At 36.9% G+C, this 24,054-nt stretch overlaps 1 protein-coding gene across 5 annotated transcripts in view; it reads right to left on the reverse strand.

The window, feature by feature from the left end:
• The window catches only part of kcnab2a (potassium voltage-gated channel subfamily A regulatory beta subunit 2a), a 98,408-nt gene that overhangs the window by 24,515 nt on the left and 49,839 nt on the right, over positions 1 to 24,054 (reverse strand). Inside the window, exon 1 of one of the 5 annotated variants that reach the window (XM_028001816.1) lies at positions 11,411 to 12,302. The exons of the other annotated variants lie outside the window; for them this stretch is intronic. Coding sequence (XP_027857617.1) covers positions 11,411 to 11,622 — 212 coding nt within the window. The 5' untranslated portion in view covers positions 11,623 to 12,302. Of the gene's footprint in view, positions 1 to 11,410; positions 12,303 to 24,054 lie in introns of those variants that run through there. 5 annotated transcript variants of the gene reach the window in all.

Genomic DNA, 24,054 nt, shown 5'->3' on the forward strand with positions numbered 1-24,054 from the left:
CTGTGACTTTATAAGGACAATATTCCTGAGTGAATTATTGAATACTTTTCAGCTCTTGTTACTTTAGTGATAATCTCAGCCCACTACTGCACTTCAGAGCAATCATTTGTATGGAGCGATGACTGCATATTTATATCAAGCATAGATCTGCAACTTTACAAATTAAAGTGTGCTCTAGTGAGACCTAAAGGCCAAAAGTCGCTGGAGTTTTACAGAGGCTGTGTAGATGTCAGGATGAAAAACGAGTAAACGTTAACGAAGCTGGAACACGTGGAGGGATATGTTCACCAATAACCAACTGAAGTGTGAATAAAACCTCATCTGTGGCCCTAACCTACAAAGGTAACCCTCTTTTTAAATGAGTTTTCTTCCATTCAAATTAATGCAAAAGATAGAAGAAAAGATAACTAAAACATTTTGGTGATATCAGAAAATTGTCTTCTCACAAGGATAATTACAATTAGGCACAATAGCTGTGAATACATTAAAATGTTAAAATGTCACTGTTGTTTGCTTCTGTTTTTAAATGAAAAGCAATCTTCAGCTTTCCACCTTGAGGTTTTAATCGTATCTTTCTGTTGGGTGACCTTCTTTTGTAGCTGTGGACAAAAAGACTTTGTTCTCCGTCAGATCAAAGCCCAATATGGATTTGTAAGTGTCAGATTTGACTGGAGGAGAATGAATAAGGAGATTCTTTCCAGAGTTGAATTGAGAAGAATAATTTTACATTTTTGGAAATATGCTAATCCTCCTTTGAATGGAGACTTAGATTGATACCTCTCTGTGTTGGTGCGCCGTACAGGAAGCTGTTGAAAAACAAAGAAAAAAGATTTGCAACCCATTAAATAACTAACTGTAAGACATTTGACTTTATGCTTCGAAAGAGAAGAAAATACAAGTTTTATTCTTCAGTGTGAAACTTGGACAGTTTCAGGTTTTTAAACGGGTGTTAGGAAAAGTATTTACTGCATGAGTAGTCAGTGTGTTATCAGCAACAGGCAGTGGTCAGAGCGCTGCCAGTTCGGAAAATGAGGAAGAAATTCAAGTTGGGGAAGAAACCACCACGAACGGCAGCAACAGGATAACTTATGCATCACACAACCTCCACAGTTATAGAAAGGTTAGACCAATTCAGAGCTTTTAGCACATTGTCAGAAAAGGGCTCAGTTTGTCACCACTTTGTTCTCTGAAGAACGTGTTGCTACGTGTCACTGGTTGCACGCTGGGTTTGCAGCGCGTCTCGCCACTGATCAGTTGTAGTAGAAATTTCACACGATCTATTCCCCAAATAATAAAAGTTAGAAAAAGACTTCAGAAAAAAAAAAATCAGCCCACTGACCGATTGTTCTGTGTAGTTTTTTTTTTTTTATCCATTTATTTTTCAAAGTGTCCGTAGATTACATTTGTTGTCAGTTGGTGCTATTGAAATAAAGCTGATATGATGAGATGTCAAATGTGATTTAATTTGGTGGAAATAAACAGCTTCATATAATGCCACAAAGAGACTGGCATTAAAGCATTTTATTACAGCTGTCAGTGACTGAATAATGTTTTTTTTTTACTCATTAGCAGATTGAAGATTTAGACAATTTTAAAGTGTCTTCAGTTATTTTTTTAAAGAGACACTTTGTGTTTGTTTTAACTGACAACCTTTTAGTGTTTGTTGCACTAAACAGGAATCCTCAAGTGTGACAAATTTGCTGTTTTGATAAACAATACTATTGATAGTTGTTTTTATAAATACAGAATTATTTATGGCAATAAATCTGCGTTTATTGCCATAAATATAAATTACTGGTAACAGTTTTTACAGATTGCAGGTCTGCTACGGGTCCTGAATCTAGTCCCTTTTTGTTATGTCTGTTATTTGTGAACTATTTTTTTTGTGTTTTGAGTTCTAATTAATAAAATTCAAAGCAGTCTGAAAAAAAAAAAAAGAAAATACAAAGTCTAAATATAAAAATTTCTGAGATTTGCAAAGAACATTTTACGTCAAATGCACCTCTAGCATGTCAGAAAATTTAATATTGCTCCTCTTAGTCAAACCTAGTATTATAAACCCAACACCTGATTAGTGATTCATGTTTGGCTGAGTTACTGATAGCACTTTGATGAGGGAACCTCTGGATGAATGTTTGTTTGTTTGTGATTTACTCAGACATTAATACAGACCGTTCCTCTGAGCAGGGCTGTAATTGCTCAGATAAATGTTCAGGTATGATTAGAACTTGCTTCACTTATAATTACCACATAAAATGGCACAGTGTGCAAATAACCAAGGCAATTACAGGCAAGAAGAAAAAAGAAAGTCAAAGTTTTTCTCTCGGTAATGTCCATTATACTCCCACTGTCTACACGTTTACTCTGGAAGCTGTTCTGTCATTGTGTGTTTGGCATTAAAGCTAAATTTAACAAATGTTGGTTAATTAGCAATTTAATATACAATGGAAAAGATAGCACTGGTTTTAGGTCTCTCAAAATTTATACAACAAAAAAAGGCACAACAATAAAGAAAGCTTTACTGATTGCACATGCTTCCTGATTTAACTTTTTATCTTAATCTTTTCTGACAGAATATTGAATATATTATAAACAAGCAAGCTGAGAAGGATTCCCTGATTCAAGAAGCTGGAAGGGAACCTCTTCAAAACAAATAGAAATAATTAAATTAAATCAATGAAGAGATTTTGATACATCTTATAAAAAACAAACCATTGTAGATGTTTTTCCAGTAAAGAAAAAGTTGCTGAAAAAAATATGAGCTGGACACTGCGAGTTCAGATCAAACTCCTGCCATCTGTCTAATTAAGAAAATGTTTTGGTTAAATATTTGTAACACACATGATTGAGCAAGATGTCGTGTCTTACTGAAGTTCCTCTGCTTTGGAGTAGTCTCATCTCAATTTGTTCTCATTTTTCCCCCTTCATTATGTAGAACAAAGTCAAAGTTCAATGAGGCTCCGGCTTATCCAGACTAAAACTTGTTCATTTGAAGTCAGTCTGATGATTTAGGTTTCCCCCTAAACAGGTCGAAGTACTAATCTGTGACCAGTCAATACATGCCAGATGAAGTTAATCTGTCATAATGTAAACAGAAGAGGGCAAAAGAAGCAACTTTAACCTAAAACATCCTGATGATATAGTTATAGAACAGGTGGATATAAATGGATTGACTTGAAGGTAATGAAATGGTGGGTTTGAGATGTTCATAGATGCTTAGCGCTGAAAACATTTGCACTTACAACTTATATTTTCTTTAATTTCATTGTTTCATTTTGTTTATCTTGAGAGGTTCTTAGATTCACGTTTCAGCTCTTTAAATCACTTTAAGCACTTTTTTCAATAAGTTACCCGTCTTTCCAATTCTGCTTCATATAAAGAACTTTATGTTGACCAGATTGTAAATAAATCATTTACAAGTCAATATTGTCTTCATGGAGAGTGATTTACAAATAAAGTTAAACTGCAAACGTGCAACGTTAAATGTGATGCCTGATAAAAATTTAGGTTCTCCTAACCTTTGTGTTGATGCACTTCATAAAAACAGTTGAGTGAAGCAGTGTCACCAGAGCAAAAAGGTATTCTGCAGCCCTGTTGCCTCCATGTCATGCTTCATTGATGCAGTAATTCATGCAAAAGGATCAGAAACCCAATAAATGTGAAGAACATGAACATACAATTCAGTGGATCAAAACGTCTGTGTTTAAATCCCTTATTATTTGTTCTGATGCAAGGCTTTTATTTAGAAAGAAACTGATTATAGAGTATTTATCGACTGTATGCCAGAATGATCAAACGAAACAAGCTCTTTTAATATATCCCCTGTGTGTATTGAATTATAGTAAATGAGTTTCATTTCCTTTCATTTGAATTCTTGAAATAAATCAACTGTGATTAAATTCTAATTTATTAAGAGGCACCTGTAATCTCACCAGATTTTCACCAAATCAAGAACTGGTGCTTTTTGACAGCAGAATTAATAAATGGAAGAAGCTATTTCTAGAGCTTTAATGAAACTAACATGCAGAGAAACAGAGAGAGAGGGGAGCAACACACACATGCAAACAGAGGCTCTAATTAAACTTTATCAGTGAGGCGAAAAAAGAACAGCTGCCTTTTTCTCCTCCTTCAACATAAACACAAGTATCTCCCTCACATGCTTAAAGAAACAGAGGAAACATTTCATCTTGCTCCTCCCAAAACAAACAAAATCTCACCGTGCTCTGTGCAACACAAGCCTACGTTAGCTAGATTGTTCATCAGTTTCTCCCAACACCCCCAGAGAAAAGATGGCTGAGGCGTCCACATTACAGATGGTACCTAAAAAATGTTTGTGACCTCAAGTCTCCTCTTTGAGTCTACAAACTAACCTCTCATAATCTCTATAAGCGTTCTGTTTGACTTCCAGGGTCTGCTTGTGATTTATATCTGAATTTGGGGGGGAAAGCTGGCTCCCTGATGATGAGAGCCCTCAGAATGCAGGAGAAATGTCCCAGCATGCATCCACACTCATGACGCCCCAAAGTTCACACGCCCACAGGTTCTGTCAGCAGAGCCTGAGCGATGAGCAATTATGCATTTGTGTAACAATAATAAAAAAGGCAAAATTCTTTAAAAAAATCCCAAACAAAACAAATGTGATCCAAACTGAGCTCCATCGTCTTCAGCTCTGCTATGGCAACCAGTAACATTAAAGATGCACAGCACTAATTAATAACTAAATGTGTAAAGTCCTTGTTTGTAAATCTTGTCACTTTTCCTTCTTGTTATTTCTGCCATCTGTTTTCTCAGGCGACTTCAAGGTGGACTGAGCAACAATAACCACTGAGAACTGATTTTTTTTTTTTTTGCTTTGCTTTTAAAAAATTATAAAGGCCAACTCTAAGCAGCCCAGCGGTAAGATTTAAATGCCATCCGCTTACACAAGCCCTCCAGAGGCCATCCACTGTTACTGGGGCTCAATGTCAACTCTGAAAGTAAAAGTGGACATCATGAGATGAGGAATCTTAAGGCGGCTTATTAGTAGATTTACACCAGAACAGGTGGTGAGTCAGCTATGACTTAGTCGGGCCTCCAGTAAGCAAGCGACTGCAACAGAGCAAAAGTGTTTTATAGCTGATGATGTCTTTGCTGAAGAAATGAAAATGCTTGGGGAACAAGACTTTATTTTGCAGGATGCATTGACAAGTATTAGGGATCAGGTATTGACCACTTTGCACCTTAGTCACTTAATACCACTGCAGTTTTGGTCGTTTTGTAACAGACTTTGGAACCTGAAGGCTTCATTTTGCACCTATCAAATGTTGATTTGAAAATGTTAGAAGGGGGTTGTGTTCATAACTTTGAACACCATAGCTTTAAAATTATTTTTCTATATTCTGCTGAGAAATTGTGGATTTTAAGACCTCTCTAAATAATTCATATCTGTGTCATTTAAGGCTAAATAAAGTGTATTAATCTCTTATTGCATTAGAGTCAACAGGCAAAATGGGAATCAGAACTAATAATCTTTTACTTGTTTCAAAATGATCATAACGTTGCTAAGAGCAACAATGGGTGCTAACGTGACCTGCTTCATTGGACCACTGCTGAGTTGCTGTCTCCGTTTCTCACTTATTCAGTGATATGATTGAGTCACAATATTTTCATTCATGTGGGTAAAACACACTATGTGTGAATATTATTGATGACACAGTGAGATAACTACTGTGGTTTTGAAATAGCTAATTAACCATGTTCTATTAGCATCACATTGATCTCTGTCTGTGTTTTCCTTCCAGTTTGGTTCATTGAGTTAGTATTTCTGCAGGTCGATATATCCTGAATTACATGTTCGATTTACAGATAAACTGATGGGGGAACTATAAATGATCAAAAAGAGAAGGAAACTTTAAGTGAATCCTCACAGGGTTGTGATACCGTTTGCTCGGCTGAACTTGACCTGTCAGGTCATTTTCCATAACAGTGGAGACAGACTTCAACGTGGTTGGGGTCGCCATAGCAAGGTTGCAAGAAAGGCAACATAACATGCATTGTATGCAACAAACCACTGTCTACCTTGATCAATATTTCAATGTTGCTGTTTTCTTTAAATGTAATGATTGTTACTGGTTTTCTCAATTATTGGCTGTATGGTACTTTTTTGTGACTTTGTATTTTTTATTATTATTATTATTATGTAAAACACTCTGAACTGCCTTGATGATGAAATGTGCTATACAAATGAACTTGACTTGACTTAAAGATGGAAAAGAAGCTGAGTACAGAGAGTTGATGGAACGCTTTGTCTCTTGGTGAGGGGATCAATCATGTCAAAGTGAAAGAAAGTGAACAAAACAAAAAAGAGGACTGAAGATTTTAAAAGACACAGGGTTAGGTCAAACACTATTTTCATCATGAAAAAAGAAGTGGAGGTGGTTGAGGTATATAAATACCTCTGTGTTTGCTTGGACTTTAATTCTTGAGGAAACTTTGGTCCTTTTGTCTTTGAAGCAAGTTTATGCAGATCTTCCACAATATTTTTGTGAAGATTGCAATCCCTTCTATCATCATCATCTGTTGGGTTACCCGCTTCAGAGGCAGGGAATTTAAAATACTGAAAAACCTGATGAAGAAGGCTGGTTCTGTTATAGGGATGACTGTGGAACCTCTGGAGATGATGAAAAAGTCTTCATAAAATCAAGAAAATTATGGAAAACCATGAGAATCCTCTTCAAAAAACTGTTATACAACAGCAGAGTGGTTTTTCAGAAATCTTCTACAGCAGATCCTTCCTGCCCACAACCATTACCATCTACAACAACTCTGAAAAGAACCTTGAATAATATGAGTTACAACAACATTTAATTTTCCTTTGAAATTGATCAAGTATTTTTGAACTGAATTTAATTGTTGCTTCTTGTTTGTCTTTTGGGAGGTGAAGGCATTGGTCGGCCATGTTGTATTTGCTGGTCATGTAACAGTGATGCAATGCAGGATTGAGGATGTTTAACTAAGCAGAGAAAAAATGTCAGAGGTGTGGCCATTTTCCTAACAGAGTCAAAAAGGTGAAATCTGATAAATCATTGGTAAATAACAGGTATCGGCCATAACAGCAATATTAATATTAAATATGAATTTCAATGCAGATTCTGATATTGGTGCATCCCTAACATTTATCAATCAATGATGTGAGATTTGCAACTTACATGTCGAGACATCCCAAATCTTTCTTGCACAAATGTTTCAGAATAAAGTGAAATATGAATAACAGCAGAACAGACGGTAAGTGATACCTGACCTCTAACATAAGCAGAATGAACACTTCCAGCATACGGCATCTTATTGAATATACCCTGGAGTCTTGTTTCCGTTCCCATTTGTTAACCACAGCAGTTTGAGGTGAATCCTTCAAACTTTTTTTCTGCACAATGCACAAAAATGGCAGCCCAGCTGGAATTCAATACATGCTCTGGCTCTTGTAACTCAGCAGGACTTTGGAGATTTGCTGCATCTTAGCAAATAAAACTCTCCCCATCAGCAGGGTTTGGCTGACTGAACGAAGAGCTAATACCAGAATGAACTGCCTCACCTGCATTGCTCTCTCCCAATCTCACAGACATCCCCTGACAAAGACTGCTTTACATAATCACAAGCCATTTAGTGTGCATCATTAATTCAGTCCAGAAAGAAGACATTTATTCATTCCTTGGAAGAGGATTCACAGTCAAGCTTGGTGATTTTACCCAGTCGTATCAGTCAGATGCAGAGTTCCATTTAAAAACGGCTGGCAGGCCAATAAAGCTGCCGCAATTCCTCCGTGCCGTGAAAAGACTTTCACTTTGATGATTTTGGTGGCCTTGCTGAGTAAGGTCACTCCCAAACTAACCTGAAATCAAACTCAGAGATGCAGACGGGTCAAACTCAAGGCTGCCATTCAAGGAGAAGGCGAGGATTTTATGCAAATGAGTCTGATTTGAATTTCACAGCGATTGTGCAGAGGGGGATAATCAGGGAAAGTTTTTGGCGGGTGGATAATACAGCTTTACTGTATTCTTTTGGGGCCCGGTTTTAAAACCACAAACCTCTTCAGCTGTCTAAATAGAGAAATGAGAAATTCCTTCTCCTTTTAGCAAAGAGAGGCGGGGAAAATCCTAAAGATGAAAAGAGAAATGGACGGCTATGTTAAAGGGCTTGCAAGCCTCAACTCCAAGAGGCGCGCTTGAGAGATTCACAGTGACACGAGCACAGATCACTTCATCCCAGTGTACTTCCTCTTGGGCATTGTGAATACACCAGCAATCTCCCCTTCCTTTTCCTTTTCGTTCCCGTTTCTTCCGAACAAAACCCCAGACATTATGCCCTCCCCTCTGTACAGGAACGTTTGGGGCTTCCCGCCGCATCACGACGCGCATTTCCTTTGGTTTACATAAGATACAAGTTTACAAGAACACATCCCGTCCTGTACTTCGTAGCACACTGTGAAAGCACAAGAACACGCAAAGCCACTGGCCCCTGAGCTGCAAATGATTTTTCTCATTCAATATCATTAGGCTCAATGATGACAGTGAGACAACACGAGGAGGTTGCCGCCAGCAAATTACATGCAGAAGACTGTGATGTGGCTGCAGACGGAGATGGGTCATACGGTTCAACAAATCAACCCTCACAATATTTCCACTGTGCTTAATACTTGGAAAGGCACAACTTGACACCAAATAGTAAAAAGGTTTTCAATTCTACACAAAAGCCCCATCGAGATATTTCTGGTAAAAGAACCGATTCAGTTTGTTGGTTTCTAATTCAAAGAATTGTTGTACAGTTTGACACAAGTATCAGTACAGCATATGACCCTGTGGGACCTTTTGGCAGTGCATACAAATTGCATGTCGACTAGAATCTGACAATTTTCAGCTTGATTTGCTCATACCGTTGACCTGCTAGTCGGACTAGTTTATATTTTTTCAGTCAGTGAAATCAGTGCTTCCAGGTTACTGTAATAACACTGGAGTGTTGATGCTGTTACTGAGTGAAGAAAACTCAAAGTTAGGTATTCTCAGTATCGATGATTAAATCGAAACTAGATAAAGCACAAAGACAAAGAAGATATAAAATATTTCTATAATATGTTAAGACATGTATGCAGTTTATTCAGGCAACGAAAGAAAGACTTTTAGCACATAAAAGAAAGATTCTGGTTCATTAATCAATAAAAAACATGCTGATGAAAAGGGTTGGTTCATATATTGCAAGTCATACAATTTTAATTCAAGAAATGCTTAGTTTGCAATATATATTAAATATACACCTGAATGCTTGAAGACTCAAGCACTCAGGTTTTCTCTGTCAGTGATATATTTTGTGTAGCTTGTTTATCAACAGATGATGTTTTTATTGGGGTTTTAACAAAACCAGGTGAAATCTTTCTCAAACAGATGCTGCAGAGTGCTGCTTCTTCAGTAAAACCATGCTGTTGAGATGAAAATAACACATTTTCTTTTTTTCCCCCCCAGAAGCTGGATAAACTGCTGACTATCTGGGTTCTGTGTTTGCAATGAACCCAAAGCAGAAACATATCAACACTGTTCGGTTGGGCATTTGTCACGGGTCATATTGTCATCGCGACACTCACCAATGTTTTCATATATTGCATGTTTTGCTAAACATGGGCAGCCCTGCTAAAGACAGTTTACAATCTCAATTTTACAATCTTCTAAATTCATGTTGTATAGTGACATCTCTCATACAGCGTTGCCAGATTATGCCTGCTCCTATACCCTTAGTTACTAATGTGGCTAATAAATTTTCTAAGAGTTGTTAGAGTAAAATTGGAATTGGATAAAATCAACCTAACCACATTACAATTTTACAATATCTGCAGATTAGAAATGAGCCACATAATTAATCTTTGCATCTAGTAATTTTTTAATCAAAAGCCTAACAATAAATTATTAGCAATGAGAATTTTACTTTGATTGCACTTTATTAAAGCCTTCTGGTAATGTATTTCATTAGAATGAATAGAAGGAAACACAAAGAACAAGAGATGATTACAAACAAGAAAGAAATTAGAAGCAAAAAGTGCTGCAATGCTGACATACAGTATTACTGGCCAGCTTATTACAAACCACAGTGTACTTTAACACAGAGCCCTTGATCATTAGCTCTCTGCCACTGCTCAGTCTGACACTCACTACTCAGTGCTTTAAGTGTGCATTTGAAGAGATCTTCATTCTTATTCATCTTTTCCCCTTGCAGCATTCGCGTAATAGCCGAGCTCATTTAAATAATTCACCATGCAAATGTGAGGCATTTGCAAATTTGATATAAAATGCATGTGCGCAATAAATATTTGCCAAAATAGCTAAATTATTTAACTGTTAAATTGAATTGTCATTCTTCCTTTCCCTGATGCTTCCTGTTGACAAAAAGGGCTTAGTAACTGTCAGAACTAAAATAAAAACCTCATCAAAATGGAGGCTACAGAACTGCAAAAAATACTAGAATTGCCCCAATCTGGCTTTTTCTTATTGGCCAATAATGATTTTCTTCTCAGTCTTTCACTTGAACGGATTTGGTAATTCTGACTTAGGGCTTTTTTTTATTACTTCAAAGCATGTAATGTAAAAAAGAATAATTTGTGTTAAAGATTACTTGCTATTGGGGCAGAAACAAAAAATAAAGGAATCAAAAGCTTAAGCATCAACGCATATGTCCCAAGACACAATCAAATTCTTATTAAACTTGAAAGAAGTGGAGAAGTAAGCAGTACTTGGTGACATTTTTCAATAAATATAGATATTTATTTTTTCATCTTTTCTTGTGGGTTGATGCAGAAAAAGTTCTTAAGGGAGTTTTTAGTTTTGATGCTTTAATGTATTGGAAGAATAAATCTTATCTGTGCTCTAAATGATTATTTTAATCAGTTGGAGCACATCGCAAAAATACACATTGACTCCCTGAAGGGTGAGATGCATAAATATATAGCATTTATTGCATATATAAAAGCAAATCATTGGGGAATATCCCAGGAATGGTGTTTAATAAAACGGACGTAACATTTAGAATGGAGTCAATTCTAAATGTGAAAAATGTCGTCCTAAAAATCTGAGCATTTTCAATCATAAATATCGATTTATAGATATGAATACACCACAAAGTAGGTTTGTTTTTTGAGCACTTAAAAGTTGGTTATATACAACTAAGATCAAATTTAATGTCTATGGCTGAATTTAGAAAGTGCATCATTTTAAGGGACAAAAGAAAAAAATTAAGGTAAAATCTTTCTGGGAATGTTACTGTCATTTTCAGATAGACGTTATAATTTTGACAGTACAGCTTATCAAGATTAACAAGTGCGGCAAACTGAAAAATATAAGAGATCCAAAATATCAAAGAAATTTGGCTGTGGAATGTCTTCAGACATGCCTACCTATACTTCATGCCAGTCTTCACACTTTGCTCGCTGGAGGAGGGCACACTCTGAACTGAGAGTTGCCCAAGACTGCGAGCCACCATCGCCACCGCTCTGAACTTGCTGCGGGTTCCTGTGCTGGGGCTGTTGGCATTCTGACGGTTCAGCCGGTCCTCTGTGTTGCGGCTCACTCCCCCACGGTGATCTGTGCACACTAATGACACCTGCATCCTGGCTTCTGGCTGAATTAAGGTCTTCTCTGATTAAATTCTCCTCTGAATAAAAACAGAAAAAACTCCCCCAAGGCAGAGTGTGAGGACCCTCCCAAAAACGTGTACTAATTGAGTCTGAAAGATGCTCCAAATCGAGGCGAACGCTGCGAGACCGTCAGTAATCCCTCCACGGTTTTTGCTCACACAGAGTGACGGATCACTGATCAGGTGGAAATCCTGTCCCAGAAAGTCCAAACCCCTGGACTACATTGTTGCTTTTTCCTCTGAGCAGGGGTCAAGCAAAGCTGCAATCACTGATTTAGAGACATGAAGTCCAACTAAATGGGAAAAACAAAAATTGTGTTCTTTTTGATTCATTCAATCGTCCTTCTGTTTAATGTGAAGATGAAGGAAAACTGTCGAAGTCCTGCAGTTTTCTCTAAAAGAAAAACAAACAAAAAAAAAACCCTCTTGTAGCCAAGCCTTAAGAGTGGCAACGACTAGATCCACACAAAGAGATGATGGAGAGAATAAAACACGCCACACAGTTCCAGCAGCAGGTTTTCATCTCCAAGTCCATCTTTACAGACGCGCTGACTGATGAAAATTCTTCTGACTACAGTTGTCAGTAAAAAAAAAAGAAAAGAAAGGGGAAGGATTCATTTCCCAGCTTTAACTGTTGCCTGGATTAAACTTACATCTGTGTGCCTTGTGCTCGGCATAAAACGGCACGGAGCGCGCAGGCAAGGGCTGGGAGGAGAGATGGGGGAAGCGGGGGAGGGAATACGGTGGGAGGGCTACGAGGATGAATATTCAGAGAGCCACAGCAGCGTGAGAGCACGGTACTGAAGTCCTGCGTGTTTACAGCTCCTCTCACAGAAGAGGTAGTGCATTTCTGCACCCATCTTTGTCCATCTGTTGCCCTGCAGTGAGATCTCATTCAGTTTATTGTGTCTGGAGAAAAAGACGGAGACTGAGTGCTTCAGTGGTCGGGACTTTGCAGTCGCTCTTGGCCCCAGAGAAGGGGACTCTCACATGGGTTTGTCCAATGGCCCGTGAAACAAATATTATGCAACTTTTGTTTGTGACAAAATGAAGGCAGAGGGATGTATCTGAGATTATGCTCTTCTCTTTACTGGGTCTAAAACAAATTTCATGCATTCATGTATTTCGTTTGATCGTAAATTAAATAAGTAGGGTGAAAAAAAATTAAGATCCAGAGGCTAACTTGTAGAATCAATTGTCATTGAAAATTCATTTTACGATAAGTAAGTCATCTCATATGAATAGGACAACAGATGAGTCTCACTAACAGTAATATAATACTGGAGCTTATCTAAACAGGCCAGCTAGCCTGCCAAGGAGATAATTAAAAGCGATGCCATCAGGAGCAGACATGTACAGTTTAGTGAGCTCCATCAAAGGAATAGAGCAACCTGCCAAAGAGATAATTAAAAGCGATGCCATCAGGAGCAGACATGTACAGTTTAGTGAGCTCCATCAAAGGAATAGAGCAACGGGGAGGTTGCCACCTATTGTTGAAGCTACAACCTTTTGGTTTCCTGGACTTAAATAGAACCCTGAGGGGGGAAAGGAGGTTTAATTGAAGTGAAATAGGATTTCTGTCAGACGTAGTGTAGAAAAGCAGTCTGGCGGCTCGGAATAGCTCAAAAGATCCTTTTGCAAAGCTTACCATAGTTTCACTATGATTCATTATGGTGGGAATATGTAGATTTCTACAAAAGGTGAAATGTGTAACAAACATATAACATTAGTAATTATGTTGTTAAATAATTTGTCATCTAAGTAATAATTTAATAACAAAAGACACTTTTTATTACGTGAAAAACATAAACTGAGTCAAGCATTACAAACTGCTGCTCTATTGGAGGACGGTTACGCTAAACTGAAACTTAGAACAAACTTTAGCATCTATATGCAGAAAAGGAGTTGCAGCATTTCTCCTTACAGGCGATTTACAAGCACATATCTGTGTTTGTCGGGTGCGTTATTGATAAGAGTATGCCTCTGCCTCCATGTAAACATTAAACTGACGACACATGCTCTAGCCATCGATTAAGCTGAGAAGTTTCTGCATTCCCTGGTTCTGTTATTGCGTGGGAGCCCGCTGCAGACAGGGAATGAGGGTGTGAGTTTGCAGGCGGCTACAGCTGAGATAAGATGTGTCGTTTAATTAATATGAGTGACAATTTTGTCGACTGATGTGCTTAAACAGAAATAGAACGTGTATTGGTTTGAACTCAGTTAAAGCGACGAAAGGAGAGGAATAAAAATATGTAAATAGTCTATAAACAAACAGGTTGTAAACTCTACATGATGATCAAGTCAAGTTCAAGCTCCTTTACAAATCAATTTACTAATAGATGCATGAAGTCATGACATATATAGATTTTCAGCCTATATTATGGAAATAAATTATGAATGAGCAAAAACCAGTTCAACATTTCTATGAACATAAATTAGTACCGGTTTAACCTGTTTGAATTGAACTTAGAAACAATTTTGTTAAGGGTTAACTTGCACAACAATGACTTTGATACAGTTTTAGTAATTATCTCGTGATTTTAGAACAGAGCGTGTCACCTTTGGGCCTTGTGCACAAATAAGAGCATGTTTGGAAATTAGCAGCAGAAAAAAGTAAAACACAGAAAGGATCGATAATCATCTTTGCAGGGTCACGTCTCTTACTTTTAGGCATGAGGAACCAATTTGGAGGCACTCGCTGAAACATCCGTGTCATTTCATTCAGGTCTGCTCAATACATTTACCACTGATGCCGTGGAAAACTGATCCTTCAATTTACACTTCTCTGCTCCGGAGCCCCCAAAGAGTCGTGACTTGGGATAAAAGCAGAGAAGTTGGCAGGGCCAGAGAGAAGAGCAAAGGCTGAAGAGACAGAGTGTAAACCCTTCTCCACCATTCTCGTAACAAGCCTGACAAAAAGCACACTCTAAGATGTGGAAATATGTCAATGTCTAAACATCTAATAAAGGTAAGTACGTTTGAAAAATATGAGAGCCGTTTTAATGATACACATTAGGGTTGAATCATTTCCTTCCTCCATCTCATTTATAGTTGCAGAGACAATATGATTTTATTCGTCTCCGCTAGAAATTCAGCAGATTTATTGATGGGCACTCAAATCGATTCAAGCAAACATTATGAAACAGTCAAGTAATCCATCAGCTAAATGAAGAAACTTTTATAACACATGGCTCTCTTTGGTATTTTGTACAGTTGATTTGTTCCCGCAGCTGCACTGCAAATCAAAATTTACCGGTCCAGAAAAAATGATTAATGAACTGCAGGACACCACATGCAACTAGGGTTCATAATTAATAAATACAAAAGAAGCTATTAACAGATTATGAAGCACATGCGAACAGAGTGCAGGAAAATATGCTCATCCCAATGAACAAACTATGGACAGAAAGAAAATAAAGAGAAAAGATCATCACTGAATGATGCCATGATTCCTTCTCTTGAGGAAAAACACAATTTCAGGTTTACAAGTTTCCTGTGGAAAAATCTGGTAAAAAAAATAATCTGAAAATTCCTTAAACTCTTTTTCTTTAACAGAAATATAATATTTTGTCCCGGATGAATTGCAGATCTGTTCAATCTTTCATCTACAACTATTTTCTTTCTTTAGGTCCATTCAACATATCCATATAGAACCACTGGCCTAGACAAAACAAACTCATATTCCAGAATTGTGATGTTCCAGGATCTAAAAAAATCTGATGTTTACATGCTTATATACTTTGTATTTATGGCTGCTATGTCAAAGTCTTTCTTATAAGAATATTGTTCTTTTCAACATCAAAAAACTGATCATATATTTTCCTTTTAGTTAAGAAAACCTCAAACTCTTCAGAATGTCTTAAATTTGAATCAACTTTGTTATTTTGAAAGAATACTTCCTTTTCCTAAAACTTTTTCTTTCAATAGAATCAATATTAACAGAAATAGAAATTAGTTTTATAATTTGTAGAATAATTCAAGTTGTTTGTCCTTGTTTATTTCATCTCTGATACCATTATTCTGAAACAGCTTTTCATTTTTCTCAAAGCCTTTCACTTTCAAAAACATACTAGAGAGTCAAGGCCACGTTTCCTTACAACCAAGCCAGAATCGAAGTCAATTTTTACAAATGCTTACTTTTATTATCCGCTCCGTTTTTCAGGCAACGCTGCAGCAGGGATTTATTTTCTCAGCAGTTTTATTGAACAAATGCTGGCCTAAGCTTCAAGCCGCTTTGTGCTCGTTCTTTAAAATATGTCAGTGAACGTCCAGAATTAATTTCCTTCCCCTCTTTGTCATGGGATAAATCAATCGTAACGGATGCTGAACCAGAAATAAGAATCAAATGCTGCTATCAAATCTTTAATTTGTGACATTGTGCTTAGAAGGTGACACGTGCGGCACTACAGTCAATAAAGCACTGTTTTATTTTTCATAAACACCCCATCCTGTTAGGTCCAATAAATAACCTCATTAGCTGGTTAGTAAATCATCTCCCACCTATGAGCCAGAATCTTTGTCTCTTCTCTAATCAAATGTCTGACATCTAGTTATCTAAAAATCTACTGATCCTCTAAAATCCCTCAGACCTTTCTTTCAGTGTGAGTGTTGAGGGCTGATAGGATTCCTTCATCTGATTCTATCTATTGAGATGAGAGAAAAAGAAAATTTGCAGCAAAACTTTTTCCCTGTTCAGATCTGAAGTTGAGTAAAATCAATCGTAATCAAAAGTACTCTTTTTGGGAGTTTACAGACCAACATAAAGATGAAAAACACGAACAGAAAATAAATAAATAGCACTGCAGTGGAGAAACATCAGTTTTGATAAACTTTCCTTATTACCCCCTGCTGAAGACAAAAAGGTACAAAGTTTCTGAACATCTAGTCACTACTAAAATCTAAAGTATTGCTTTTGCTCTGTTTCTCCTTGTAGGACCGGTCAGGAAAAGGCTCAAGCCATCAATGATACCAAGCCATAATGAGGCCCCAAGAGTTGTTCTGGTTGTACAGGACTTTCAGCTCAATACAAGTGACCTCTGCCACACCGCCTACATACTGCAGCTTGGAAACACATCGGAAGAGAGGAGAAGACTACTGCTTTAATCAAAGGCTCCTGAGAGACTCTACTGCGCACAGAACTACTTTTAGGTACCATCACGAAAACTCATCCTCCACCACAACTGCAGTATTAGCTCCTAATATAGGAGTTCAATATAGAGAGCCAAAGCACAATTCAAACAATGTCCTGACTTACTGAAAGGCAAGGACTTTTAAATTTGACATTCATTATCAGACTGAGTATGTGCCAAAAAGACAGAGTCTCTGTACCTCATTCTAGTTGGATCTGGCACATAAACTGGCCTCCAAGGGAGCTGCAGGGTGCTGTGAGGCTAACACTGCCCGAGTTAACGACTGCTACATTTCCTCCACAGGGAGGGGCACTAATGTGAGGTGAGGGAAGTTCTCACAATATTGTAGTTTCTGATGGCATTTTTCTCCACAGTCACCCTCAGATCGATCCAAAAATTTCATTCAGAGTTCGTTCTTCTTAGGTCATTTCAAAGTACACATTTTGTTAAAAAAAGAAATGTCCTATTTGGTGTAATTGTTTTATTTTTGATGTGGTCTTAGACTCACATCAAAACCTGACATATTTGACAAAAAACATAGCTCAATTAGGAAAAAAAGAAAACAGTATGAAGTTGCCACTACCACGTTTGACTGTGGGTATGGTGTTCTTTTAGAGATGCTATTGCTATTTTTGTGCCAAACATGAGTTTTGAAAATGTGGGAATTTAGGGAGATTTTAGCCAACCTTTGATAAAGAAAAACATTCTTTCTTGTGACACTTTTCTTTATTACAGAAAAAAGGGGGGAAAGCAGATTATTGCCATGTTTAGAAAGCAATGAGTTCTTGTCAGAAATTCCTGTCATGTCATTGTGCCATGGTACATACAGTAGCATAGATGTTTTTGCACCCTTCTCCTGACTGTTATGTTGGTAAAAGTATATCATTTGGATCCACTGCTAACAAGCAAAAACCAGGAAGCACCAGTTCATTACATAATATTAAGATTTACAAAAAAAGATTGCAAGTTCGAGTACATTAAGTCTGAATAGTGAAACTGGACTAAAGAGGGCTTCAGTAGAGCATTAAAATAATCAGGATACAGCAGAATAGTTTGAAGTTTAATTGAGTTTTACAGGATTCTTAGTACAAAAAAGGGGATTTCTTTATATCACAACAACCTGGCTTTTTAACAGACTTCTTATATTTATCTTGCTTTGACTATTAATTCACATAAACAACTTCCTTTAAGTGTAACTAGACCTCTTCCTTGGTACAAATGTAACTGTTAACCACTGTTAAATTTGCAGACCACAAAAAATAGCCACAGCTGCCTCACATATAACTGTCCCCCAGCTGTCCAATAGCTATTTAAATAAAATTTACAGAGAGTTTGGCTCACCAGCATTTGTGAGGATTTGAGTAACTCGCTTAAAAAATAGCATGCTTGAGATGCTGCAGTGGTGTTCAGTCAGAGGAGGGAGTGGGTGCAAGAGTGGGTGAAGGGGCTTAACTGAGTTAATGGAAAGAGATTTGAGGTCAGACAGACTGACAGTGTTGATCGACAGACGGGGTAATGTTTGTTTTTATGCATCTGAAGGCTTCATCTAAGCAGTCCTTAGTGCTGACAGCACCGTCACTCTTGAGAATCTAATTATTGCAGGACAAAAATATATGTTTTATTTGTCTGTTTATATTTTTTACTTATTTATTAAAATCCAGAAACTTTAAAATATTTCATTATTGATCATACATTTCAAAATTCAATAGTAATGTGTCAAAATGCCCCTGTTAGCCTGTCTAGTATTCAGTGGATTGTAATAAAACTTAGAAATAGGTAACAAACCCTTTCTGTGTTTGCTCGTGAATCATTTTGCGGTAGTTAATTAATAGTACATAGACAGTAGTTGCATTGTTTGGTTTTCTTATATTGAACATGTGAATGTGTTTAAGTCATAGACTTTAAATCTAAAAAAAAAAAATCTTAAATCTCTTCATTATTCAATTAATAGAGATTGCTTCCTGAAAATGAGTCATTCTTAAATTAGATTTTTTTCAGCAGTGATGAGACTGATTTATGAACTCTAATAAAATTCAGCTGAGGCTAATATTGCCGGAAGGTTAACCAATGCAACCTTAGTAATTGTAATCTGGAGGAGCTGGATTGAGATTTAAATAATCCCATAAATGTTGAAAATTCAGTGCGGTACTTTAATTACTCTGGGAATTCCTGCGGAAACAGTAGCGGGGAGAGTCTCAGGTCACATCTGTTGAGAGTGAGCGTTGCAACTCTTAACTCTCCAGTGAGCATGACAAATTCCCTGCAGACAGCAGGGCTCAGGAGGAGCGGGCTCTTCAGATGTCCCCACTTACGCATCCAACGGAGCAAGAGAGCTGAGGCAATCAAATACGAGTAGAATAGGGAACCCCTACCCTTATGTAATAAGATTCTGATGAGGGTTTCTGTGTTGAGATTAGTAAATTCCTTCATTTTAGATATGAAATTACAGGGATGTTTGGATAAGCAACACTTTCTACAGAGTGGTGAAGTACAGAAATAAATTCATACTTTTGGATCGTGATTTGAACAAAGTATGCTTAAATCACACAGGCCTGATTTCCACGGCCGCAGGGTGCACACTCACTAATCTGAAGAGGAAGAAAAAGGAAGAATGAGAGGAGGAGAAAGAATAATGTGTCCTGTTCAAAGCGAACTCTCCCGCCTGCCTGTGTGCATTTGTCAAAGCAAAAGGAAACGTTCGCACAGAGTTTCTCTGCAAGGCACAAGTGTTTTCCATCGCACGGAGCACCACAGCGGAAAGATGAGGCGACCCAATATGCCATGACCAGAAATGTGGGAATCACAAATAATATTTACACCGATAAATTCACACAAGATATTTTACAGTGACTTATTTAATCTACGCTCACCTGGGTTAAACTGATTCTATCACACAAAAGGTTCTGATTTATTCAGAGTTGCCGAATGATCTCTTCTGGCAGACCACAGAAACAAGGCAGCTGTAACATGGCCGCATAGATGTAACTATATCACAGTTTCTCAATGGTATGCAAGGAAAAAACCTTGACAAAAAGCACAATAAAAATAAACATTCCTTATTGGTTTATTAGACACAATCACTCGAATACAATTTGAAATAGTCCCGGGTTTTTATCACAACAGCACTTGTGTTAAAATGAAGACCCAGTTTAGCTGCAATTCTGGAAGACCAGTCGACTGTGAAACTGAAAATAATTTCCCTCTGCAATAAATGTGCAGCGCCCACAAAACCACAGAAAACTCTGAAAAGCCTCAGAGGGATTTCTTCAGATAATAAACACTTCAGTTAAGTATTTTGTAACTGCACAGCCTCAGAAACACAAGTGTAACATTTAAGTTACACTAGTAGAGGAGTTACAGCTTAGAGGACATTTAACACTAATGCAACATATTAAGTACAATGGAAAGCTCATTTAGTATGGAAAAAGAGTAAGTTTTGAACATAATAATGCTCAGAGTAAAACTTTAGCATCTACAAGGTTCTGGAAGCAAATAAGGCAGACACTGCAGCCTCTTTCAGACATGCTTTCCATTATTTAGAAGGCAACAGCACATGTTGGGCTGATGCAATCAGACTCGATCAGACCCAGAAACATTTAGTCATTCCTTTAAAACTTGTTGGAAAATAAAAATAAAAAGATCAGACGAGCTGCGCACAGGATTTAATATCGTTTCAGATCGTTAAAGCCAAATTACAAACACAAATGTAAAATTCTCAGCGAAACGTACAAGAGAAAAATGCCGAACAGCTGCAGGATATTCATCTTCCTGTTCCTGATCAATAAGTTTAGCATTTTCCACTGCTGAGGATCTCAAGAGCCTGATATGTAAGGCGTACCATCACAGCTGCAAAATCAGATTAGGTAAAGAGTAAAGGAATTTTGAAATGTCTGCTATGAATAGCAAACATGGGACAGAGATTCCCTCAGATATTTGTAGCCCTTTTTGTATAAAAGAGTAATGCAATATTTAAAAATGTCTAAACCTTTCTAATGCCATTAATATTAAGTTCTGAAAAAGGGCTTTATAACAAGAAGGCACAATTATGGAACTGGAAAATAGGAGATAACATATTTCCAGATGTTCCGTTACCTTTATTAACAATCTGTTTGTATCCGCAATGGAAAAGTGCAGCTGATAGAGTCCCTATGGAAGTATTGTCACATAGTGTTGTCACATTACAGCCAGAAACATCAATTTATTTAATTGAAGATTAAAGACACAAATTACAGCATAAACATATGCATAGTGCATACATAACTGTATGTACTACCTTAGTGATGGATGGTTTTCCAATGGTTTTACAAATCAAAATCTGATTTGTAAAACCAGATTTTGTTTGGTTAAACCCTATATTTGGGTTTAGCGTCTTCCTGTTAGAATAATTATCTAAGTTCATTTACTTGTGAGTTTATTTGAAAGGTTATGTTTTCATATTATTATTTGATGTTACTTGACTTCTTTTCTTCTATGAAATACTATTAACCATTTGTAGGATGTTTGCCTGAAGGCTAGAGACTTTGCACATTCCTGTGGTATCAGCTTCCATCTGTAACTGATTAGTTGTGGTCAGCCATGCCCTTTTAAGGGCATGCCCACAGAAGGTTCTAGGACACCCTGTAGAAAAAGGTCATTGGTCAAATTCTTTGTGTGACTATGTGAGAAGGCCCAACCTCCTTCCTTGTATTTTCTAATAAAGCCAAATGCAGAGAAAGATCTGGCAGAGTTGATCCCAGACAGTGTTTTACAGCGATTCGTCGCGTCTCGGATCTTCCCTCCTATTCTGCAGAAAAGACAATTGCCTTGGTCTGAATCTTTGCTAGATAGGAATTAAATAAACCTATCATTTGGGGGCTCGTTCAGGGATTCCCGATATACCCGCCGCTGACGGAAGGAGTAAGACGCGCTGAAAACCGCCGGCAGTCAGGTTCTTTAACCTGAAAGTCCCGGGGGGCAATTTCCTCGCTGGGCCAGTGTTTTAGGTCAACCTCCTTCTGCCAACGGTGGATTGACGGGACTCAAAACCGAGACAGAGCAGGATTCAACCAAGTAAGTAAATGGGATTGTACGGGCGGTTTTCAAGTCCCCCGTTTGACGTCAAGTGAAAAAAAAAAAAAAAAAAAAAAAGGGAAAGTATAAAAAACACACATAGGGAAAGGCAATAAATGTGATACCTTAAAATAACAGTGGGAAAGCAAGTGGTGGACTTGTTGGGGATGAGTAGCAAGAATTCTCCACTCAAATCATTTATTGAGTTGAGTTGAAGTGAGGATTACCACGACAAGAATTTAACCACCACCCCACTTCCCAATTCCCCGTTCTATAGCGTCCACCCTAGGTGTCATAAAGAACGGGACGAAAACACTGTAAAATATGGGTTTTTCACACGGGAAGGAGAAAAGTCTTAAAGGGGATGAGAAGTTAATGTGTCAGATGGAGCCAGGAAACTTAATGTACCTGACTAAATGGAAAAAGAAGTACGGTGCAGATGGCATGTTGAAAGTAAAGAAAAAACGTGGTGTTTTGGTTTTAAAATAAGGGTTAAGTAAAAAACTGGTACCAGAAAACGGGAAGTTATTGGTTGTTGTTAGATTCTAACATAAGTTTGAGATGTCTCTTTTTAAATGTGCACGGGTTTTTAAAACAGGTTCCTGAAGAAGAGTTTAAAATTAATTAAATTAAAACATGAAAAATGTTAATAAAACATTGGAAAATTCCTGAAGCTTCAGTAAAATTTGATAAAATAATGAGGACAGACTGAAAATTGGTGACTGAAATTTTGACTGACTACAAATCTGACCAGATGTTTTGTGTTTTGTGTTTTTGTAATGTGCTTTGTGTTTTGTATTGTGTTGCAATTCATGTTGGTGTGAAAGTGTGTGATTGGAGATAAAATACCACATGGTATTTTATGTCATATAAATACAGAGTTTTTTTAGTTTAATTCGTGGTGCAAAATTTCCAGTTTTTAGAACACCCTATGTGTTAAACTGGACTAAATTATTAAAATTAGGCAATAACAGCAGTAAGTGTGACCTGCAGTGTAAAGATTGGAAGGTTATAGAAAGATAGAATCTTGATAAAAATAAAACATCTGAACAAATTGAAAATAAATTATGGGTTCTAAGGTTAAATAAATAAATAAATAAAGAAAGAAAGAAAGAATAAGCCAAGAAAATTAGGTCACAGAGGATTGTAGAAATGATGTATTGGCAAATTAATAGATAAATACATAAATGATTAGGTAGAGAAATAAAAAAAAAATGTATATAGAATTGAGAACTAAAATATTAGATAAAAATGTTAATTATTCCTTCTAGGCTGAGAAGGTAGCAGAAAAATAGAATAAAATACAATGAGTAAAATAGGACCTTTTTAATGAGTTGAGGATAAAGAAAAAACAGAAAAGATCTTTAGAGAAACAGGCTCTAACTGTAAGAGGAATTGATCAGATAACAACAAACTGCAGCATGCAGCTGATTCTAGATATTTTCACAATCAGTCCTTTTAAAACTGACCAAAACTTTAAGATAGATAAATATCATTAAATCTACAGGACTTATTGATAATTAAGACAGAATAAATTAGAAGTAACTCTCTTGTTAAATAGAAATTGATTAAATATAGAAAAGTTTGCTAAAATTGACAAGATTTGTTGTTGAAGGATAACATTAAGTTGGAAATAACTTATTGGTTAATGAAAAAGATCATATGGAACTATTGTAGAGAATCAATATTAAACTGTAATAAGAGATGATTAAACAGTGCCTACAGAAAGAAGAGAGGGCTGCAAATAAAATAAGAAAATAAAGAAAAATAAATAAATAGAACAAAACAGGAAGCTGTAATGCAAATCATTTTCTCTCCCATCATTTAAAGTACCTCCTGACAAAATATCAGAATATAAGTTACAATTTTAGTAGTGGAACGACAAAAGGTACCCCAAAAAGGTTTTTAAGTTCAAATTTTAAAATTAGAAGAAACTAAAACATATCTGATGATTCAAGTGCCAAAGCCTAATAAAGCAGTAAGAATTAGGAGTTCCTCCTGAAATCCTTATCGGCTCTTTCCTGCCATAAAATCAGTCCCTCCAAGAGGTGAAGGAAGGTTTTTATGGTGGGGTTAAAGATTTGTTTTGTGATCTGACAATAGAGATTGCTCAGACTAGTGTAGTGACTGTAAAACATAAATTGTGACATCTAAAAAAAATACAAAGGTTTCAATTAAACTTTTTTCCTAAGGAACATAGAGATTGGCTGTTTAAATCTTGGGGTTT

Source organism: Xiphophorus couchianus, chromosome 20 (assembly GCF_001444195.1).
Source record: "Xiphophorus couchianus chromosome 20, X_couchianus-1.0, whole genome shotgun sequence".
NCBI lineage: Eukaryota > Metazoa > Chordata > Actinopteri > Cyprinodontiformes > Poeciliidae > Xiphophorus > Xiphophorus couchianus.